Source organism: Rhipicephalus microplus, chromosome X (assembly GCF_043290135.1).
Source record: "Rhipicephalus microplus isolate Deutch F79 chromosome X, USDA_Rmic, whole genome shotgun sequence".
Classification (NCBI taxonomy): domain Eukaryota; kingdom Metazoa; phylum Arthropoda; class Arachnida; order Ixodida; family Ixodidae; genus Rhipicephalus; species Rhipicephalus microplus.
In genome coordinates, this window is record NC_134710.1 from 273,936,555 (window position 1) to 273,959,148 (window position 22,594).

Consider the following 22,594-nt stretch of genomic DNA (forward strand, 5'->3'; position numbering starts at 1 on the left):
ACTTCTTGCCGTTTGTAATCCTTTGGCAACTGTCTTAATTCTTGATGTGAATGGCACGTCTGGTAAAAGCTTTAAAGGAAATTGGCTAGTTGGGCGACTATAGCACATCAGCGTCTTTGCGTCTTTACACAGTGCGCGAACGAAATAACAAGACGCCGCAGAAACGCGAGAAATGGCTCACGACTAAATGATTTTTTTTTTCGCAAACCACAGATCTATCTTTTTTGAATGCAAATGCCTACTTCAGCCCGTATAGCCCTATATTCACTATTGGGCTAACAGAAGCATGAAGAAAGGTACAAGTGAATACGGATTACACACATAAAGAAGTTTTTTTTTTCTTCCGTTGTCAGTGGTGCCATGATGATGCACTTATCACCAGAATTAGTGATCTCACCAGCTTCAGAATTTAGGTAGGCTTTTTCTTTGCTACTTCTTGGCGGAGCTCCTGGGCTATTGAAACTGAACGCGCAATGACAATCTGCAGAATTGGTTGCCGAATTTAATGTTCCAGAGTTCCTTCTTTTGCCTCGTTTATTTTATTGCAGTAGCAATTATATGGGCACTTTCGGCTAGATTTCACCGCTGGTGTCTGCGTGGGCGTCGGCGTCGATGTCATGCACCGTATATGTATACGTATCAATGTATATGAACGTGCAGGAAAGAAAAAAATCCCCCCCCCCCCCAAAAAAAAAAAAAGACTCCGGCGCGCGAAATCCAACGTGGGACCTCCGAGTGGTGAATGCAAGGCGTTAACCATTGACCCACCGAGAGGCACCTCCTTTAACGTTCAAACGGCAAGCTATTCGTATCTACCACTTACCGCTATTGGCGGGCATCTCGGGAGGGAACCATCATGTTTCCAGCATTATCAGCAAACATGGCGCAGTGAGCGCGCAGCGGCTTCTATCTCTCACGCGTACTTTGGCCCGCGTAGAGAATAAGGGGGTGTACGCTCGATCGCGCGCCCTTATCTTGCAGTGGGGAGGATCGTACGTCTTGGCTAGCCTTTTAAAGACAATAGTCTTTCTTGGGAACCTTCGACGCAAACATTTTGGTCTGTCTGTCTGTCTGTCTGTCTGTCTGTCTGTCTGTCTGTCTGTCTGTCTGTCTGTCTGTCTGTCTGTCTGTACATTTGTCTGTTTATTCGCCCTTAATGATACCCTAAACGGCACCAAACGATACCCCAAATGGCTGGCCCTATCCGCAGCACCCACCAATATTGCTCAAGATTTGGTGTTCATAATTGTGCAATTGTCAATTAAAAAGAAAATATTGCGCATACCTGAGGCACGATAACAACACGTCAATATTCTGTATGTGTGTCTTTGTACTAGAAAAGGCATGCATAAGTAATTCTAGGGACCGTAGCGCTTATCACGCGGCGCTGACCATGAAACGCTTGCACGAAAAGGCAAGTGTTTCCAACGCTTTGCTAAGACGACACGGTGGTGGTACCTACCCGTCGTCGCCTTGCGTTCTACACCTTATCGCCTCCAAGACGGGCGTGCATGCCGCGCGCTTCGTTTTCCAAGATAACTGCCAGGTAGCGCTCATGTCTCACGTGTAACCTGACTTGATGCGCTCGTTCGCCTCCGCTGCATGCTCGAGGCACTCTAACGCACCGTCTCCAGAATACAATTCACCAATTTTCTTGCGCGGAACATCAAATAAACGTTTTGTTCACCCTCTCCAGGCGCAAGACTATCGTCTTTCCACGACATTTGCGGGGTAACATGCAGATAGGGGGCCATTTTTTTTCTGTCTGTTGCATCCTAAGCGCTGCGTGTAAAGATGGCAAATGCATGGCGCAACGTGCTATTACTGGCACCAAGCAGAAAAAAAAAACTGTTAGCGCTACGTTCACGTTGTGCGGTGGCGCTTACTTTAATATTTTTTGTTTATCCGTGTTCGTACTTGTGTAGCGTGTTTGAGGTTTCAGCAATTAGTCGAGTTGGCGCCCCATGTCTACATAAAGTGCAAAGAACCGTACATTTACCTGCCGGCATACTGAATGACTTAAATGGTAATCCACGCTGGAGTTTCTCACTTTTATGCACAGTATTTTTTAAAGTACACTTGTAGATACAAACATGCATGCCCGCACAAAGCAGAAGTGCAGATTCTGTTTATTTCTTCAATTTTTCATGTGCATTTCTTTATTGAGTGCCTAAATGGTCCACATTATATCTGAGTATTTACTAAAACGCAATGAGCCATCGCTATTGAAGTTTGCATATTAGAGACGCGAACAATCTTTCCCATTTCTGACGCACATGAAGCTAGCAGGTGTGGTTTCTATCGGAAAAAAACCGGTTTTCGCAAATTTGCTCAGGAGAAACCTATTTAAAGGAAACGTAAAAACTGTCCTGTGGAAGTACAGTTTGCTTTCGCGATCCTCTATCCGTCCATATTGACTTCCAAAGCTTCAAGTATTAACCGTATCAACTTTGTGAAAAAACACTCTGGCGGCTAGCTGTGACAACGAAGTGAAAACGCTTTGCAAGGCAACCAGTTTATGTTAAAGCGTTTTCATGCATTCAAAAGGTCCGGAAAATCATGTTCCAATGTGGTAATATTGTGAATTGAAACAGTGAAGCAGTTTTCCCGTATTGATTGCTTCGCTGACTAATAGAGTTAACTATTACATACAAAAAAGTTGGTTTTCCCTCAAGGGCGAAACAACCTCACGGCTGCGCCGATGGCGACGGCAAAACTGCACCGCGAGTGCCCTTACGATTGGTATCGCACTAATAGCTTGTTGCTGACCCGTCGTTTTCGTCCTGACCATAGCCAGTTACTTTTGAACTTGTCACAACGAGTGGTAATCAAATATGGCGACAATATTTGTGCGAACTTGTGGGTTCGATCTCGTTTTTCGCGTAATGCCTATTCATAGCTGTTTTGGTCGCATTTTGGCCAGCTTGTTTTACGTCACTGGTTGCGTGATGATGGCACAGCAAAGCTTGATAGTTAATGCCACTAATTCCTGAACAAGCATCCTAATTAGGTCGAGTGCTGGCCCCTTTCGAGGCGAAGTAAAGGCTTATAACTTCTCCATGTGTGTGCTTCAGGAAAGACAGCTTTGAGAGCACTCGGAAGTTTGTTGAGCCGCGACGGCGATTATCCGTCTTAACTGACCGTATACTTTGGAGTTAACGTCCCTTGCATGCAACGCATGCGTGCACTGAAGGGTTGCCAAATAAAGCAGTGATCATCGATATTACGTGTCGAGGAAATTTATATGTATGAAGGAAATGTATGCACTTTGTTAACCTGCACCGCTTGCGCAACATTCCGAGGAAACCCCCGCAATCTGCAACAAACTTAACATGTGACCCGTAAGCCCTTTCACGTTCGACAGTTCATCCAAGTTAGTTGGGAAATTTTCTCATTTCCCTATAGGGCCTTGGTGATTGAGCACCTTCTCTCGTGGAGAAACGAAGGTGACTGCGCCTGGATAACGTCGAACGAAAACGTTGCTATGTGTTCTTGCAAGCGCCTCTTGCCAGAGAAGGTGGAGTTTCAATCTGCAGCATGAAGATTGAAAGCGTTATCAATAATACCGAATGCATCGCGAGGAGACTCTTCAACCCGCGCCGGGAAAACGGCCGTATGGGTGCTTTCGATGCATATATTAGACGGTCACCTTCTGTTTCCAGCCTATTACGAAGTATATAAACAACTATACGCGCGCAGTTCTGTCGATGAATATTTCACTTAGTTTAATATGCTTATTTTTTTTCCCATTTCGAACATATTGCAAAACCTTCGTACACATTCGCTAACCTTTCCACACCGAGTAAGCTGAGCTCCACCAGATCCCATAAAACAGTTCGTTTTTTGTTCCGAGTCCTTTCTTATATGCGAAGTGTATCTGGGCCTACCTATACCATTTATTTTAGTCGTGTGATGCTCTCCCACAGGAATGCGTTGCGATGTGTCTGTAGCGCATCATACGTAATAAAGAATCGCACCCATAACATACTCAGCATGTCGTGGCATGAACCAGTAGGCCTGGCCTGGAACATGTATATAGGCCTGGCCTGGAACATGAAGCGTAGGCCTGGAACATGTATATGTATGTACATATATGCGTGTGGAGTAGCAACCTTCACGCATTAATATGGTATGATGAGACTCAAACCCTCGACCTTCTTAATATGCACGCTATCAAACCGTCGACTCTAGAGGTGCACAGAGACTCAAAACTTTCGACGTTTTAGGCATGTATAGCATTTCACATTCTACCTTCGGAGCGTGAGGGAATCGAACCCTCCACCGGTTAAACTCCCCGTCGCTCTGCATAACGTAGCAACCATGATCCTGTAGTATATGAGTATGTAAAGATTCGAACCCTTGGCTGTCTGAGAATATAGGTAGTCGAACTAGAGGAATATGCAGTGCGTCGAGCCCTTGACATCATGAGCGTGCTGTCTCTCGAACTTTTAACCATCTGAACGTATAGGGAATCGAGTTCTCAAACTTCTGTGCGTGTAGGAAGTCGCACTTTTAATCGTCTAAACATATATCCTCGACCTGCCCCGCCGCGGCGGTCTAGTGGCTAAGGTACTCGGCTGCTGACCCGCAGGTCGCGGGTTCTAATCCCGGCTGCGGCGGCTGCATTTCCGATGGAGGCGGAAATGTTGTAGGCCCGTGTACTCAGATTTGGGTGCACGTTAAAGAACCCCAGGTGGTCGTAATTTCCGGAGCCCTCCACTACGGTGTCTCTCATATTCATATGGTGGTTTTGGGACGTTAAACCTCACAAATCAATCAATATATCCTCGACCTTCGAAGCATGTAGGCGCTCGAACCTCTGATTCTCTCACCTTTACAGGATTCAAAACATCAAGCGTTCGAGCATGTATACACTCAAACATTCGATTTTCTAAGCATGTAGGATGTCACACACTGCACATTCAAAGCTCGTACGCTCTCGAATTTGGGACCTGGTAATATGTAGTAGCGAACCCCTCGTTCTTCTGAGCTCGTTGTTCTGAGAATGTTTACGGAGTCGTACCTTCGACACTCGTATCTTATCGATATGCCAAGTTAACGGCTTGTAAAACCTTGTTTAATGAAACATGTGGGAATATCATAGCGATGCTTTGCATAGCATTTAAACACCTAGCAGAGTCCCTGGCGTATATTTTGTATTTTATTTTATGGTGCAGCGTCTTAAATACTGCTAGGCGTCTTAAGAGAGTACTTTAGTAGCGCAGAACACTGGAAAATATCGTATTATTTTTTTTTCGCAGTATGTCAACTTCAGTGGTGTACTTTACGATAAATATTTGCAACCTAAAATATACTGCCTAACAATTGAATTTTTAGAATTACGATTTAAATGACCAACTTGAAGGAGTCAATTTTATGACCTAATTGTTCCTTTGAGGTTTATTCCGTCGACTGACTTTAAGCACGAATGCACGGCTCGTTAAAGATAACTCTCATGTCAAAACATCACAATAATTTTTTTTACCTGAAAGCGGGCGTCATACGTCTCGGTGTTCGAAATGTGTCCGTATGCGCTGATGTGTCCCATCGTAGAAGAGGAGTGCACACATCACTCGGGGAACGCTCGGCTCTTTGCCGCCTTTATCGCGGCACGCAAGCGCGGTCCCGGGGCTCGCTATATACCTTGACGACACATGTTCTCCAGTCGACGTTCACCGACGAGAGCACACGTCATTAATTTCTGACGATGCGAGCTCCTCTGCAATCACCCAGGGGGATGGCAGAGTCGCCCTTCTCACGACATCTATGAGACGCCTTCAAAATGAAATCCTCAAGACGTAAGAGCAAAAAAATAACTGCCGAAAAGGAGGAGGCACATGGAAGTGCGTTCGGAGCGGACGCTGTGTGAAGCCTCTCGCTTTCTGGGCCCTATATATTGAGAGGAGCGGGCGAACAACCCTCTCGAACTTTTTCGAAACTTTAACAACCGCCGCCCGAGGGGCGCTCTTTCCGGACGCCCTCTCGTTTATGGCCCCTGCAGGCCATTCAAGAGCACGCGCGTTATAACGACAGGTTCAGGGCACCACTCCAACTCATTAGCGCCACCCTTCCTTTCTTCGGGAGCCCCGCCAGCGCGTACACACGCGCGCCACCAACATCGCCACCGGACGCAAAAGCTGCTGTCGTTCGCGTGCATGCGTATTGCCGTACGCCTGCCTCCACCGCTGTCGTCGGCACCAATGCGCAGCACGCCCACCACAGCCCGCCCCCATGGCCGCCGCGCTCTCTCTGACCCCTTTACGACCCAAAATTTTGTGCGGAATCGCGAGAATTTACGCGCGCGCTCGCACTTTCATTTCCGCGCGCCTCCCATCTCATCGCGGACTTGCAGCTGGCTATTGCCGTCCCCTCTCTACCTCTTCCCTGCCCAGCGCATCGTAGCTTTTGTGAAACGCAGTTGTTCTCACACCGTTCTTTTTTGTTTTTTTTTTCTCACCAATGCTGTCGCACCTGCGAGCTTGCGTTAGGATGCCTCGTTGCAAGAGAAAGCCTCTACAACTACAACGCCATTCCGGGAGCCGGGTCGTGCCATGAAGTGATCCCTTTTCTGCGCAAACTCGTTCGGGTTAGGCAAATGTCCGCACTTGAGCAATATGTGGACACACGCGGTGGTCGGTTGGACGCGCCTATGGCAAATAATGGGGTGCTCTTTTCATCCATGGCACATTTTTCTTTCTTCTTCAAGAAAGAGACTTTCATAAATATTAGGCGTCGTACAAGATGCATACGACCAGAATTTCGAGCAATGCTGTAAATGAGCGCACTTACCGAATTCATGCGACCGTGGCCCTGCGTGATAGACCATGCCTGATCATTTGTGCTATCTAGAATAGGTCTGTACTTTCGTGTTTGTTTGCACGCGTCTTTCACCGAGGGTACTTTTGCCCTTTATCAGAACAGTCGCGTAATTCTGGCAGGCCAAAAATGACAGCATAAAACGTCCTGTTAGGTTTGCGTAATCGTACGAATTCCCGAGAAAAGAAAAGCAAAAATAGAGGCTTGTTCAGATGAAGTCATCTGTCAAGTGTGCGAATGTAGAGAGCTCGCGTAGGAGCGGCAGTGGCCATCAGGGCGCCGCCAACGGTCTCATTAAGGTGGCGGCAGTGTCGTTGGGACACCAATCCAGGCTTCCAGGTATTAGTGAATGGATGAGATGGCCGCATTATGAAGCGAGCAGATGCCTACAACCACCACCGGGTCGTTACATTTAGCGTATACGCGCGGTGAAGAAACTTTGTCTGCTCCCAGGTAATTCTCAGGCTCCCTTTATGGCGAGAATAAAGTCGCACTGGTTCATCTAGAGTTGAAACCAGGATCGCGTACGTCCCGTAAGAACATTTCATTTGGAACTTTCTCAATTCATATGCGGCACATAATAATATTCATACCTCAAAAAAGAAACAAAAATGTGTGTCGTAGATTTCAGAAGGGGTGGTTGCGTTTTTAGTTAGGTGAAACTTTGTTTTGAGTGCCCGTCCCTAGCGGCTTTATTATTCACTGTCTTACGTATATACCTAGTACAATACATTGGATGTGCATTCCGAAATATCAGAAAGGCGGACAGACAGAAAAATGGCTGAAAAGGGTGGCATTGAACGAAATAATCAACCCTTTCAACGCAGATGATTTGTTCCTTAATGTGTGCACTGCGAAATGAGCCCTTAATGTGAAGTGGCTGCTCACTCTTAAATGGTGAAGCTCACTCCGAGCGCGAGATAGTCGTGGTCGCTACATTCGGAAGTGCGAAATTACTGTGTAGTATTTCTAAAGCTTGCGTAATACTTCTAAACTTTACATAGGAACAACCACAACATTAGCGTCTTCCCTTTTTTTTCCTCATTTGTTTTGTTTTGTTCTTTTCGAAAAAAAAGTAGATGGCCGCATAAGTGGTTCCTCAAAATATAGTGATTACAGACCCTCTACTGCGCGCAATCTAGCTCATTAAAAAAATGACCGTGGCACAAGAACTATAACGACGCCCGGACTAGACGGTACGTGACTAAGCCTTCGTTCCAACACGCGTCGCAACAAGCACCGCCTTATACGCCGCAACGGGCACTCCATTCCGTATACGAACCACTCTTGGCTGCGAACCCGAGCGAACTCTCACAATACCTCTCGTGAAGTTGTTGAAAAATTGAAAGACGAAAAAGCATTGCAGATAGAAAGAAAGCTGGGGGAGGCTCCAGTTGGTTTCGATGGTATAACGAGCCACCTTATTCCGTTTTTTTCCCTTCGTTATTTAATCGCTTCCTGCTTTTGCTTTCGGGGTCGCCAGCTCGCGCCGCGGTACATTAGCTATTTCTTGTAAGCCACAGCGTTTCGAAGCTTGTCGTATACCGGCGGCATCACCGCGGTGGCGGCGACGAGAAAGCACGCGAACTCGAAAAAGAACGTGCTCAGGCATTGTCTCCATGGCGACGACTCCTGACACATGTCTCCGGTGGTTGGTTCGTGTTCTAGTGCCGACTCAGGGTCGACGTGCTCTCTGCGCCGGGGTCGCTTCGAGAGGGTGCTCGGCACAGAGACCCCTCATGGCGCAACGTTAGCTTTGGATTGTCATAGGAAGCAGTTGCCTCCTTGAGGATGCGGTGCAAACGGCCGGGTAGATGGCTGAAGACACGAAGGAAGGCCCAAGACCCGCTCCGCGGCTCTTCAGTGAAGTGGGCTCCTCACGTCATCAACGTCGCCACTTGGAAATGGCTGAAATGCCGCCAGCATCAATGCGCAGCTTCTCTTCATAGACTGCGCTGCCGTAGCTTGTTAGCGTATAATGCTGCTCAATTTGGTGCTCTCGCTTTCTTGATCTTAGAAGCAGTTGGCACATGTCTTCACGCTGACTTCTTATTTTCTGACCCATAATGTTGAGTTAAAGTGAAAAATGACAGCTTTAGAAAGCTGCGTATGCGACCGTAGCGCTATACGCCTGTTGCTTGATCTATTATTTAGGTAACTGTACGTTGCATAGGGATACACCACCGCCTATTTTTTATTCAGGTTTCCATTAATGCCTTGATCACAGGAAGGGAGCCAATGTTTTCTTACCGTGCTTTCTATAAACGCTTCGCTGGCGTGCGTCTTGGAGAGATGGCGAGCTACTTCCGACGACTTAAGGTGTGTTAAGCTTGACGCTCAATTTTTTGACCTCAGGTAGTCTAAAATGCAAAAAAAAAAAAAAACTCACGTGAACCATAGTGATGTGGCACGACAGTGCTGGCATGGCGAAGAGAAATGACTGTGCCGTATACGGCACAATACAGCACAGTCATGCAAATGACACAGAGGTACCTCTTCTAAGTCGCTTGCATATACTATAGCGGTGCTAAAAAAGCGCAACTACACTGTGCTACACAGTCGTTTGCGAAGCTGTGCTAAGAAAGATACGAAAATATCGGCGAACTAAAACAAGATTTTTATCAATCAGCTGAGCACACAGTATTTGTAAAAATAATTTCATTTCTCCATGATAAGTTGATAGGACTACGCCGTAGCTTGGTGTCTTGCTGAAAAAGATCTAATCTATAGACTGAATAGACGACTGCCCTTTGTAGATCGCGGATCATACTGATTTATACTGAAAGATGATTTTGCAGTTGTACATTTGCACCGCCGTCACACCATGACAGTGTCCATGGAAAGCCAGCAGGGCAAAAGGAATTGTGCGGGGTGGCTGATTCCATCCACGTATTATTCCTGTTGGAAAATATACTGCGTCGACCTCTGAAACGCGGCGTCCACTGCTAATTTTCCCAAGCCTTCCTTGCATAGTTAACTCATGTGGTCTATGTTTGACAGCATAAGGAAGATCTCTATGGAGGAAATCGATATGTAGCGATCGTACGGTATGTATCGATTCTATGGGGCAACATTTATTTGCCTGCTACACTTTTGTTCATCCTTCATGAAAACGCACATAGAGGCTCCTACGCTTTTCCCGTGCTTATCACCGGCAGAGGGCAGCAGAAAAGTCATGCTATACTGTACCTTATCTTAGGCTCAGTGGGAAAACAAAACAAATTGGCCCATTACACGTTTAGAAGGAACGACTTAAGAATTAACTTTGAGTATTGAGTGCGGAGCACATTACGGGTTTTATGTACCTGCACCAAGCCGGAATCATCCGCACCCTGCGCTGAGCATGTTCTCTCCTTCTCATTGGTCTCATTCGCATGGCGGTCTCTGTAGCGTGGCCAATCGAGCGCGATAATTCCTCTTTCATACTAATCAGTGACGGCAACCGACCGTCACGCGAGCTATAGCACGCGCGACGTATACAGAGCGCGTCGACGCGCAAGAAAACGTGCATCGCTTCCACTCGTGAGACCGAATGAGCGACCGAGGACTCGCCACGCTGTGGAGAGCTGCGCGCGCAGCACGCGCGCCCTGTCGGCGACCTCGTCCATCACTGAGTGGCGGCCAATCCGTCACGACACAATACCCGTTCCATCCTAATGAGCCCGAACACGCCGGGCGGTGAATCGCAAATACGAGGTCCTGTCCTCGGTGCTGACCCGCCGATAGACATTGGGGAAAACGAGGGGGGCGTGCCATGTAGCGACGCGAGACCGCTGAGCGGTCCGCGCTCGGAACCTCTTACCCCCCTCCTTCAAACATTTTTTTTTCTATTTTCGTGTAATTTGTTGTTTGCGCGCACTCCACATCGCGCCGTTTCGTCTCACCAGTTACGCTGAAGGTTCTCTCGACGTCCGGTGTTCGAATTCAAGACGGTGTTTAAGCAGCGTTCAAATTCATGAAGCTTTTTGTTCTGAAGTGTTTCCTCCCAACTGGCTGCCCAGCATCACTGAAAATATCTTGTGCACAAGATGTCGCCGAAGTTAGCTCTTATGAACATTGCAGTCGCAATAGCTCTTAATTTTTACCAATTTGGTGCAGGGCTCGAATTAAAGAAAGGTCTTCGTTCATAAGCCCTCTAATGAAGCGATATACAAACACCAAAAGCTTCAGGTTCCTTCTCGCAAACAAATTTGGAGAAGTGCCGTATCGACTTCATCACGTAATTAAAATTCCGTTGTCTCGTTGGAGAAAAGTTACATAGCTTAGTTTTCATTTTTAGATGTTCTCCTCATAAAAACATGACGGGAATTTTGTGGCATTGAACTTTTTGTCCATGAACCAAAGTCTATTATTTCATGTACCATCAGTGTCTCGTGAAAAAGTGAATGTATAACTTGCGCACTTTGCTACATCGTCATTATGGAGACTTTAGCGGAACGTGCTGGTTTCACGGCGTCAGACATTAACTCTTCTTCGCTTTCTCGCTTCGTATACCAATTTCACGTGATGGGCTTTAGAAATCTTGGAGACAGGATGGTAGTAACACTGTGACGAAAAATTCTTAATCGAAGCTCGACCGACAGAGGTCTCAACAGTAGATTTGGTAAGAATATGCAAAATGGCATTGTTAACGAATTGCTCACGTGGTAACAGTATGGTTAAATACGAAGGAATGTGGCTCAATGTCATTTTATTTGCGTTTATATAGCTTGCTAAACACTGGGGTTGCTGCTAATAAGGTAGTCGCCAAAGCTTTACTTTGTATCAGCTTTTTTTGTAATGCAGTTCAATAGGCCGAGTACTAGGTGAATTGAGTGGGAGGGTGAACTTTGTTTCAATCAGAGATTCAAATCTATAGCGTTTTTCACCTACATCATAGGTAATATTATATATATTAAGCCTTGAGGAATGATTTCATACACATTTTCGTGGTCGAGCATTAACTTTTGCCTTCTGTCCAAGTAGTACTTAATTTTCGCGACAATTATCTCTAAAAACGCAGTAAGTACGACTGTGCGGGGCCACAGGAGGACCTTCTCTTTCAGTGCAAGAAATTCCATCCCCCAATGCCTAACTTCACTCACGTCAAGGTTTCTGCTTATTTCTTTTCATCAGTCTTTTCACTTGGACCCAATACTTGAGGGCATTGAGAGCTGTGCGTTGTTCACTCCTTCTGCCTCTTTGTCTTTCGTCTACCTTTATCACGTTCCGCCTGTCTGGTCTGAAAATAATAGCGAACAAACCCTTCGACAAAAGAACCGCTATTGGGCGAACCGCTTCTTGTCCCCCGTCTTCCATGGTAACAAAGAAAACTCGAAGGGTCGTTATTCCGGTTGAATCGCAAGTGGTGAGAACGTCTGCTGTGGCCGAGCGGGTGGCAGGAGGTGAAGAAGGGATGAGTGGTAGATCCGAGAAAACCATGCAAAGGCATCGCCCGTGGGGACATGCACAGTATGTGGACCCTGAGATAGGCGGCACTCGCTCGAATCCGCGCGCACAACCGCCAATTTTGCGCATACAGCAAAACCCATAAAGCGCCGCTTTCAGTGCACCACTGTGGAGACGGCCTATTGATCTGGCCGCCCATGCGCCCTCGGTGGACATGAGCACGTGAGTGCGCGCGTGTGGATTCATTGCGGTGCCGCAGCCCCCTCACCTTTTTTCTCTTTCCCATTCTTTTTTAATATTTTGTTTTTCTCTCTGCCACCACAGCTCCTTTGCGTGCTCTACCGCCGAGTTACATCTGTCGTGGTGATTCATATCTCCGCCGGGCCACGTTATTGCCGCACTTTCCCAGCGGGCCTCCCGTGTGGACGCATGCGGTGGCGCCGGTTTGCGCGGCCCGCGGGGTTCATTTCCAGTGCGAGGAACCGTACCCGCATGTGCGTGCGTCTACCAAGCAGGAATATACTGTACGGGTCTGTAGTCGGCGACGCGGCCTGGCGCTTGTGCGGCTGTACTGCGGCATGGAGCACATAAGGTCGCGCACGTCAGGGAAAACGTGGAAGGGGCGTAGTAGTTGCTTCGGTGGCGGTCATCTGCGTGGGCGGGCTCATAAAGCTAGGAGGATAAAACAAATGTTCACCGTTTAGCGAATAACCGAACAGTCTTGCAATAAAAGCATGCGGATGAGTAAAGCACGTAAACACTGCAGCCTGAGTGTGTGAGGAAGACAGGCGCATCATGGTTTCCGAAAGCTTAGCTGTACCGGAAACACCGTGGTAAAGGAACTAAAAGACCGACGCGAATGAAGCATTAAACATGTTGGGTGGATAGAAAAAAATTTGTTCTCTCCTGTAATAATTGTTCTTCTTTAAGTGCTTTGAAGTTTGAAATGGCCTGACTTTACGAAAGCGGAGAGGAGTAATCAAATAGGACCGTTAAGGGAAAACCACTTAAGTGGAAATACTGGTTTTAAACATGTGCATACTATAGGGCCTGACACACCGGTGCATACGTGCAGCATTATCGGGCAATAAAGTATTGAATGAACCATATGCTGCATGCCACAGCACACCTTCAACATAAGCGTTATGCATGCGACAGTGGCATATAAGGCAGTTAAGTTACAAAACACACTGTGAGGCTTGCATCAAGCAACAAATCAAAGAATGATTTTTACTCGCACTTTTAGGCGTCCTCTAGCTGTTACCATGCGACACACACGCGCGTTCAAACAAATGGACGCAGTACGGTGTCGCTACTTTATCGAGAAAGTCCCCGTCTTGATTACTTCAAGGGACGTCGCGATTGGAGCCGAGTTGGGTGTCAATGTTGTGTGCGACGCAGCCGAGAACGCGACTAAAGAAAGCTTTACGACCGTTCCGGCGACGCCAGACAGCGATCGCGTAACTTTTCGTCGTCGATGCGACCAAGGCGAGCGCTACTGCTGCGCGTGTGCCAACGGCGTGGCTTGGTATCTGTAAGCCGGATTTATGGTAGCTTCGCGGTGGCGCTCGCTCTAAGTCAAATAACTGGTGATCTTCTCTGGCACACTCCTCTCTCGCCTCGGAGAGGTGAGCGCGCACTTCGCTGCGGCTGTAGTCTGAACCTAATGAATTCCATCTTGGGTTGCGCGGCGTGGTTTAATTAAAACCCGATTGTCTGTAGCCGAGGCAAGCTCGTAGGGGCCGAACGCTGGCCGCCAGATATGGCCGAGTCGAGCAGCCACGGCCGTTCTAATGGGGTTTCCCCGGAAACACGAAATCCGGGAACAAGGGGCCGCTTTTCCCGCATCGCGCACGCGAAAGACGCGCTTAGTAAAAGGGGAGTGAGGTAGACGGGGACGGCAAGGCGGGCGCATTCCAGTGCGCTGTGCGCTGGTGGAAGGAAGTGAGCCAGGTGCAACGTCTGCGAAACGCCTGGACAGACGCGATAGCGTTCCCTCGCAGGCTCTGGGCGCGCACCTAATGATGGAGTGCGAAGCATACGCGCACGCTCTAAGGGCCGATGCCATATTCCATAGGGGCAGCAGCTCCCAAATCTTGTCGTGGTTACTGAGGGAAACAGAAAACTTCCGTTGCATCCGCACTTCTCCACTCTGTTCTCTTTCTATTTATTCGCTTTTATAGGAAGCAGTAAGACTGCAAGGAAGGGCTTGTCCGTCGAGTATACTAAAATGCCGTGATAGAAAACTCGCCGCAACAGAGCAGCATTTAATTCTCGCCATCTTGTGGTAACCTTCTCGCTGAATGTTAATAAAACCAAGCTGGATTATTTTTGCGCGTGTTAACAGCTTCCGAAACTTCCCATGCCTGGCTTTTACGCACCTGCGGTAGCAAAGTGGACGACCGCTATGAAGACATCCACTTTATTATTTTAATTCAAGAGCGCACGCACTTCGGTCACGCGCGCAGAAACCTATGCAGCCGCACAGGACGCAATGGGTGTAGTGGGCACTCGAAACGTATTGGCAGCCTTTCGATGCGAGCGCCCCCTTCGCCACATCGTCGGGCCCTGTTATGTGACTTGTAATTGTGCACTCTCGATATTACTCGTATCTGCATCACGTATGTCTCTTCACGCAGGCTTCTTCGAGAGCTGAACGGTGGCGCTTGGTGTCCGGCACCGCAGATCTCCTCGCAGACGCACGAGTACCTGGAGGTGAACCTCCGGTCGGTGCACGTGCTCACATCTCTGGCCACGCAGGGCCGCTTCGGCAACGGCCAAGGCCGCGAATTCGCCGAGGAATTCATGGTGGAGTACTGGAGGCCCGGGCTGCACAAGTGGCTGCGATACCGAAACAGGACACACCACGAGGTGCGTTTATATAAGACACCGTATCCTTTCCTCTGCCCTGTAATGTGACTCCTGCCCCGCCGCGGTGGTCCGGTGGCTAAGATTCTCGGCTGCTGACCCGCAGGTCGCAGGATAGAATCCCGGCTGCGGCGGCTGCATTTTCCATGGAGGCGAAAATGCTTAGATTTGGGTGCACGACCGAGAACCCCAGGTGGTCGAAATTTCTGGAGCCCCCCACTACGGCGTCTCTCACAATCATGTGGTGGTTTTGGGACGTTAAACCCCATACATCGATCATCGAATCATCAATGTAGAATGACTCTTCATACGAGGCACTTGCTTTATTTTAAATAATTCTTCTTTACGTCTGTTATGATGTAAGTAATGATTCCTCTTACGATCACTGCTTAGTGTAGATAGTGGAACGGTGCGTCCTCTTCCCAGTTTTCGCCGTGGTAAGTGAATGACAGTGCTGGTGCTACTATATACACATATACCCAGTCACCCAGTCAAATATGGTTATAGAGGCTGTTTTATTATCCCATTAAAAGTCTACCTTATTCTCATTAGCACAGCAATTTTAACAAGGGAAAATATGGACAGTGACGACACGTATTACGTACGTGCGCTTATGTTGTATGATCAAGTCTGCAAGAGCTTGCTAAGATTTAGGTGCATGTTAAAGTACGCCAGGTGGCCAAAATTTCCTGAGCCCTCCACTATGGCGTCTCTTATACATTGTACCGTACTTTTGGACGTGAAACCCCGACCAGTATTATCAATAAGCATTTGCTGCGTAGGTAAAAAAAATAATATCATGTCCACATATGCAACGGTTGTACCTGTTGGGGTGGACAAAATTTCGTTAAGACCAATAAAAATTTCCGTTTCATGATATTTCTCATCGATTGACGTGTGACGTAGCGAGAGGCTGGAATCAAGTAAAACAAGTAGACCAATTTGATACTGATATTAGAGTACCGCATTATGAAATGCCTTCTCCATTAGCAATCGTTCGTCGAAGTTAGCTTTCTATACTCGTCTCTCTTATCGCTATTGAGGTGAAGCCCGTTGTCTGGTCGAACGGCCGCTTTCCCTTGTCAGGCAACGTAGCTCAGTTTACAAAATGACACAGTTTGCCGAAGAGCGTCTTCAGCTCATGTACTCATTCGCTGTGGATAATCTAGACCTCTAAAAGAATCGCCGTGACCGCGATCTAGTTCAGGAGACTTTCGCCATCTGCACGCTCATATTACTCAGATGACTTTTCCACTTTCCTGGCCAGACTTCCAAGTTTGTACCAAACGTGAGCATACCAGTAATAGGTTGTGCTAGTTTATGAGCCTATTTAAAAAAAAATATCAACATGTTCTGTTCATAGCGTTTCTCTAATGACACATGATCGATGTTCGCATGAGATTTACATTGTCTTGGTTATTGTCTGAACTTGTAACGCGAAAGAAAGCAGGTAGGAAAAAAATGAGGAAAAAAGAAGTAAAAGGACAGGCAGGTTAGCTATTTCTAAGTACCGGCTGGCTACCCTGTGCTGGTGTAGGGGGAGTGAGAGGGAATAGAAAAGAGGCGCTAGAATGAAAAAAAGGAAAGAAAGAACCATAAGCAAAGAAAGAACATAAGAAGAAAAGAAAGTAGATTATCACACTGTTTAACAAAAACAACTCTCCAATACTGATCATGACGCATGAGTGAGATTACTTATTTTATGGTTACCCTATTATAGATGCATCAAGCAAAAGTAACTTATTAGTGATGTGTGGTATTAGCGAATACTTGTACTTGGTACTGTTTCCCCATTAGCATTAATACTCAGCTAACGTCCGTCTTTCTTTCTGCATGTTTATTTTTTTAACTAAGGCACTCGTCATCCCCGTTAGAATAATGAGCGTGGTGGGTAAATGTACGTTATTGCGGCAATTAATTTTAGCAAGCTTAGTATACAGAGCCGCATAGGGAAGTTTTTGGTGGTTGCAAAGCATGCTCTTAGATGATGAAACACCCGTTATTGTCTTTCTCTGTGAGAGGAAACCTATAGAAGAAAAAATATGTTTAGTTTAGCTCGCACCTTCACAGCGAAAAAAGAAGAAGGAATAACTGATTCTTAGAGCTAACTAAAATAGCTTCGATGAGCTCACAAAGTTTCGTTGAAGCAGTCTCAACGAAACGTGAGCCATGCAAACGGCAACCCACATTTTCGTCGTTCATTTCTTTCTCTGTTATTTTTCCTTGTCCGTGGAAGAGGCGGAATTCTTTAGCCCCGAGGCACCAAAGTACCCCACCAAACAACTGTGCTATGCTAGAGTTCCTGGCGATCTTCTCTGAGTGATGGAGTGTGGAATGGGCAGAACGCAAAAAAAAAAAAGAAAAGCCTTCGCTGCTGCGGCGAGTGCCAGTCTTCGTAATGGCCATACAGTGTAACTACCTGCGCCATGCAGAAACTGCAACGGCTGTACGGTGTGGCTATTTCGGTGCGCCGCTTCCTGCCTCAATTCTGTCAAATTTCCTCCGTCTCTTCACAGAGATCCCTTCTGTGTTCCTTTCTTGCTCTACGTTATGGCATACTTAAAAACATATTCGCGGCGTAAAAAGGACGTTGCTTTGGTCAGGATTCCCCAGAAGTCGACTAATAGGTTTTGCAGGATGATTGGACATCTTGCGAACATGCAGTGCTGGCGAAGAACGGCATAACTTGAGTTCGTTGGCGTACTTATATTTTTTTGCACTTTTGTTCAAAGCAGTGTGCGTTGCTTCCACCCCAATATGGACCTATTCTTACCTATGGGAGTGTGTTTGTATGCCTGCGTACAAAATGTAAGAAAAAAAATCAAGGGGTGGTCGACTGAACCCTACAAGTCAGCCCTCGTGGTTGCTTGAGGTTTTAATTACCAGAAGACAAAGCACAGTCCAGACGTATATGTGTGTCTGTGCGCTGAAAAACTACAGAGTGCGAATTGTTTGCCACAGCATTTTTGAAATGTTTGTCTGATGAAAAGTGCAAACATGCTTTTCATGAAATACTTAAAAGCTTCTGGAAGCTCCAACAATGTCTGTGACATAAAGTAACATTTCTTCCGTCGACTCATGTCCATGTAGTTCACGCAATATTCAATTTACTCGATCATACATAAAATCTAGAGGCAGGATACTGTTCAACTGGTCTCACTGGTGCAAATCTTCACGTGCAAAGCAGCTTGGATTTGATACACAGAGTACGAAACCCTGGTAAAATTTGGCGCTTTGTTGTACTTGTTTGGGAGACTATATTCTCCATCCTTGAGCTGTTTATTTATTTTTAGATAAGAATTTATGAGTTGTCTGAGGTGCATTTTTTTTCCTTTCTAAAAATTGATAAAAAAATCCCAGTTTTTGTACTATGCGATCAGTATATTGTTGTTGCGGTGACAGCCGTGTTGAATGCCATATAAAAGGATACGGCATCAAGTCCTCGCAGCTTTGTTCGGGTATTTGCATTCGCTTCACGCTGCAAGCACCTCAACGAAAATGCGGATCGCCATCACAAGCACCTGCAAAATAGAGTACTTACTTTCTGAACAGCCTGTTGAAAAGTGCTAGTCCAATGTTGCTCGTTTCGCATTATCACAATTTTTGTTCTCTGGCAGCAGTGTCTTCATCCTATTAAGCAATATAGACTTTTTCACTGTTTGCAAACACAGGCCCTTGATGACGTCTGGTTTCGTCCACCAATGAGGGTGGGCAAGAAGAGTTTTAGGAAATAAGCCTGCTGATTTTCTACACTTGCCTTCTCCTATTTTACAGAACATATTCAAAGAAATTTTTTTCTTTGAGCTGAATGAAATGAAAGATTTCCTTAAACTTTATGCACGTACCTTTTAGCTGAAAAACTAAAAAGAGACTTTTCTTATCCGTGAAAGAAACTTGAAAACGTGCTTTTAGTTGGACGTTAGGAGCTGGTAAATGAGGTGACCGGAAGTTTTGTGGGGTACAACAGTTGCAGTCTAGAAACCGTCTATTGAACGCACCTACGCAGCAAGTGCCACTGTTGCGTGGTGGCACGCATGTCAGGACAGGTTAGAGCAGGGGCAACAATGCTTTTCCTTGTTTAGTGACGGGAAAAGAAAATATACCGATAAAAAGGGAGGGAGTAGAAAGCTAGTAGAGACACCACGGTCCTGACAGCACACCCGTTTCGTATGCGACACCCCGGAGGGTTGCAGCTTGGCGGGGGACCCACGAGATCTCAGGTTCGCAGAGAGCGAGTTCACGGCGCTTGGTCCCACCATTGCGGACTTGCCGTTTTGAGTCGTGAATTAGCGCGGCACCGGCCGAGTCCTCGTACATGGTGCAATGTCAGGCACTCGAAAAGAAACGCCACCACCGCCAGGGCAATATACTGCGGGGTGAACCGCTCACGAGCACACGTAAAAAAAAAGTTCAAACATGGCGAGAGTGGTAAGGATGGCTCTGAATGCAGAGGGATGCGAAACACAAGGCGCCGTCCTTGTTGGGGGGGCATGCAGCGCCATCGCCGCCGGTAATCAGATGCCGTAGTTCAGTGCTGCGCCTCTTTTCGACCCTCGGAGCGCGGCGCGTATACCCCCTCCGACTGTCTGAGCGGTCGCCTTGGGAAGGTTTCTTCGGGGCGAATATGTACCCGCGTCGCAGCTAGGGTAGCCAACCTTGTGGTCACATTCGTCGCGCCCCAGCGGGTACCGCGTCTGGCTGAGCAGATGCCCGAGTGAGCAGGTTACTGGCCGGAATGTCTGGTGCTACCCGCCTTCGGAGAAGCGTTATTTCGGTACGGAAGATATCGGATCGGTTGTTGCTGTAGCCAGGGAAAGAAAGTGCGAACAATTTCATCTTGTAAGTACCATGCGCCATGATCCACTAACAATGGGCCAAACTCAACAAAATATTTTCATATAATCCAAGTGCCTCTAGATTTAGTCGAGTTTCCGAGGTGGCACAGTATGGTGAAGAGTGTCTTCAGCTCATGCGCTCATTCACTGCGGACAATCTAAACCTCTAAAATTATCCCCATGACCACGATCTTGTTCAGGACACTTTCACCACCTTTCCATTTTCCTGACCAGACTTCCAAGTGTGCACAGAAGTATACCAGCTTTTGCCACATCATCGTTTGTTCATTTCCCGTCGACATGTGATCAAGCCGGTCAAGCTCTTCAAAGACAAGCGTCGTTAAAATTTGTTCGTGAGACGGTTCACGTCAGTCTCCTACAGCCCTATTAGGACCGTCATGTTCTCTCGTCGCCTCGAGTCACCAGGATGGCTCCTCTTCACCGCCGGGGAATAGTAGTGGGAAAGGTGTTCACCAGTGGGACGCTCTCTAGGCGAGAAGCCCGAGCACTGTTCGCGAGATGTTGGCGCCGAGCCTGTTGGACTGTTTTCGCGGCGCCGGCTTTCTGCTTGCTACCCGACGTCGTTCAATAAACCTTTCTCCAGAAGAGTAAACGGTGGAGCAAGCACTGTCGAAACAGCAGTTTATGATTATTTTCCTTTCGTCTGGCCTAAAATAGAGCCGATGTGTTTAATTTTTGTGTGTTCTTTGTTTGTAGATAAAGAATTAATCAGTCCATCTTGCTTTTCTCTTTTTTTTCGATAGTCAGGGTAAAACTGAACACCGGATCAGGGTCTCGCCCATATTCTTCTGTGTGGTCTTACTTCACGTTTTATAATATATCGTGGTTTTAGGTCATTAAACTCAACAATCAATAATAATCTACCTTCTATACTGACCAAGAATATTTCTTGATGCACACAGTTTGCGTGAAGTAAATTTGCTGTCTACTTCCATTAAGATTGTTCTTGAAATAGATTCTCGGTTGTTGTCGCAGCATTGATGTCTGTCGAAGCATCAGCCATAAAAGTGGTATTTTGGGGGGTTCAAATTTATTTCGGTAGCCCGCACGTCTTTCGTGATTATAGTTGACGCTTTTATTCGTGGGATGTGAATGCTATCTCGTATCACAATGGCATTTCAGTGAATAAGAGTGTAATTATGTAATATAATTTGGTCAAAGGCATAGGTATTAGACAAAAAAATACACTTATTTGCTCAGACTGCACAAGGTCTGTTGAATATAAACCAGAAGTGTATCAAACCTTTGCTTTTTATTATTACGGGAACACTAAATGCGAGTATTAAGCTAAGTTGTATGTTGTCTGTTACAATTTTAACAAAACAACAAACATGTCTTACATGTAGGTGAAGAAGCTACCAACAGAAAAGGGGCCGAGGATATCATGAGGTTTGGACGCGTCTTCTCGAAACTATTACCTGATAGTTAATCGAAGGAAATTGGATCTGGCTCGTGCTATTGAATCTTATACTATTGAATCCTGCAATTGAATTGTACTAATGTACAAGAAATCTGGCCTTTATCAACTACTGCATTTCCCGAGTTTGTGATAAGGATTTAAGACACTCGTACCTCTTATATTACTGAACCCTGTGAGTCACATTTCCAAAAAGCATGACCTTGCATATATAAGTAACAATTACATGCAAAGTAATAAGAATTAAGCACGCGTGTGCATACGGTTGCCAGGACCGTTCTGCATTCGATAACGCGTGAAATAATGCTTCTTCACAAAGCACCGCTCGCGTCTATTTGCAGTATATGTACAGGCGTAGTAAAACACGGAAGCAACACCGTAGCGAGGACTCCCGATAAAGGCGCGCCTGAGTTACATCCCGTCTTCTATTTTCCGCACACCTCAAAAATAATTCAAAATGTATAGGGGACAGCATTTAACACCATCTCGTCCCATAAATGGGGAGACATTCATGCGGTGGCGTTTGGCGCGCCGATCCTCCGCCGCGGCGGCCTGAAAGGTCGAGCCCTGATGCGAGCGCTGAGCCCCTCGCGTCCTATCTCACCGAACGCATCTCGAAACCCGAAATATTCGCTTCCCGAGAATCCGCACCACCCGCGAGATGGCGAAGAAGGGCGACGACGGCTCATGCAGAGATCTCGGGACCCCGGCTGCTGCGCACGGTTCACGAGGCGCCCGCTTTAGCAACATATTCGGCCACGCGCGCGCGATTCCGCACCGCGTAAAAATGGAGCGCGATGACAAAATGCGCTTGACGCCGTCGTCGGGCGCGCACAGCACGTGCGTGGCCAGCGTCGCCAGCTCGCAGAGGTTCGCCGACGCCGGCGAGCGCCGAAGCGAGACGGTATCCTATCTCGCGTCGACATCGCTTTATCCAATGTTGCAACTGCACCTGCCAGCCGCCGCCGGTCGCGCTGAAACCGCGCCAGGTATACGGACTCTCTTCAGCGCCTCTGCTGATGGCGTAATTTCGCAGTATAGCTTGCTCGCCGTGGACGAACCTTCGCGTATGTATGAAGGGATGCATACGAAAGTGCAACGTTCTGTGAAACATCGTTCGCCGACGAGAATAGCTGTAGCACGGCCGTGCTTTAGAAATGCAAGGAACCCGAAACTCTTAGTGCACCGAGAGTCCGAGTTGCACATCGAAAAAAAAAAGGAACCGCTTTGAATCTTGTAATACGATGCG

General features: G+C 47.0%; 1 protein-coding gene across 3 annotated transcripts in view; it reads left to right on the forward strand.

Moving 5' to 3' along the window:
* The window catches only part of Ddr (discoidin domain-containing receptor 2), a 279,939-nt gene that overhangs the window by 218,064 nt on the left and 39,281 nt on the right, over positions 1-22,594 (forward strand). For all 3 annotated transcript variants that reach the window (XM_075879176.1, XM_075879177.1, XM_037414002.2), the window contains exon 4: positions 14,844-15,075. In XM_075879176.1, the coding sequence (XP_075735291.1) occupies positions 14,844-15,075 (232 nt within the window). The remainder of the gene's footprint in view (positions 1-14,843; positions 15,076-22,594) is intronic.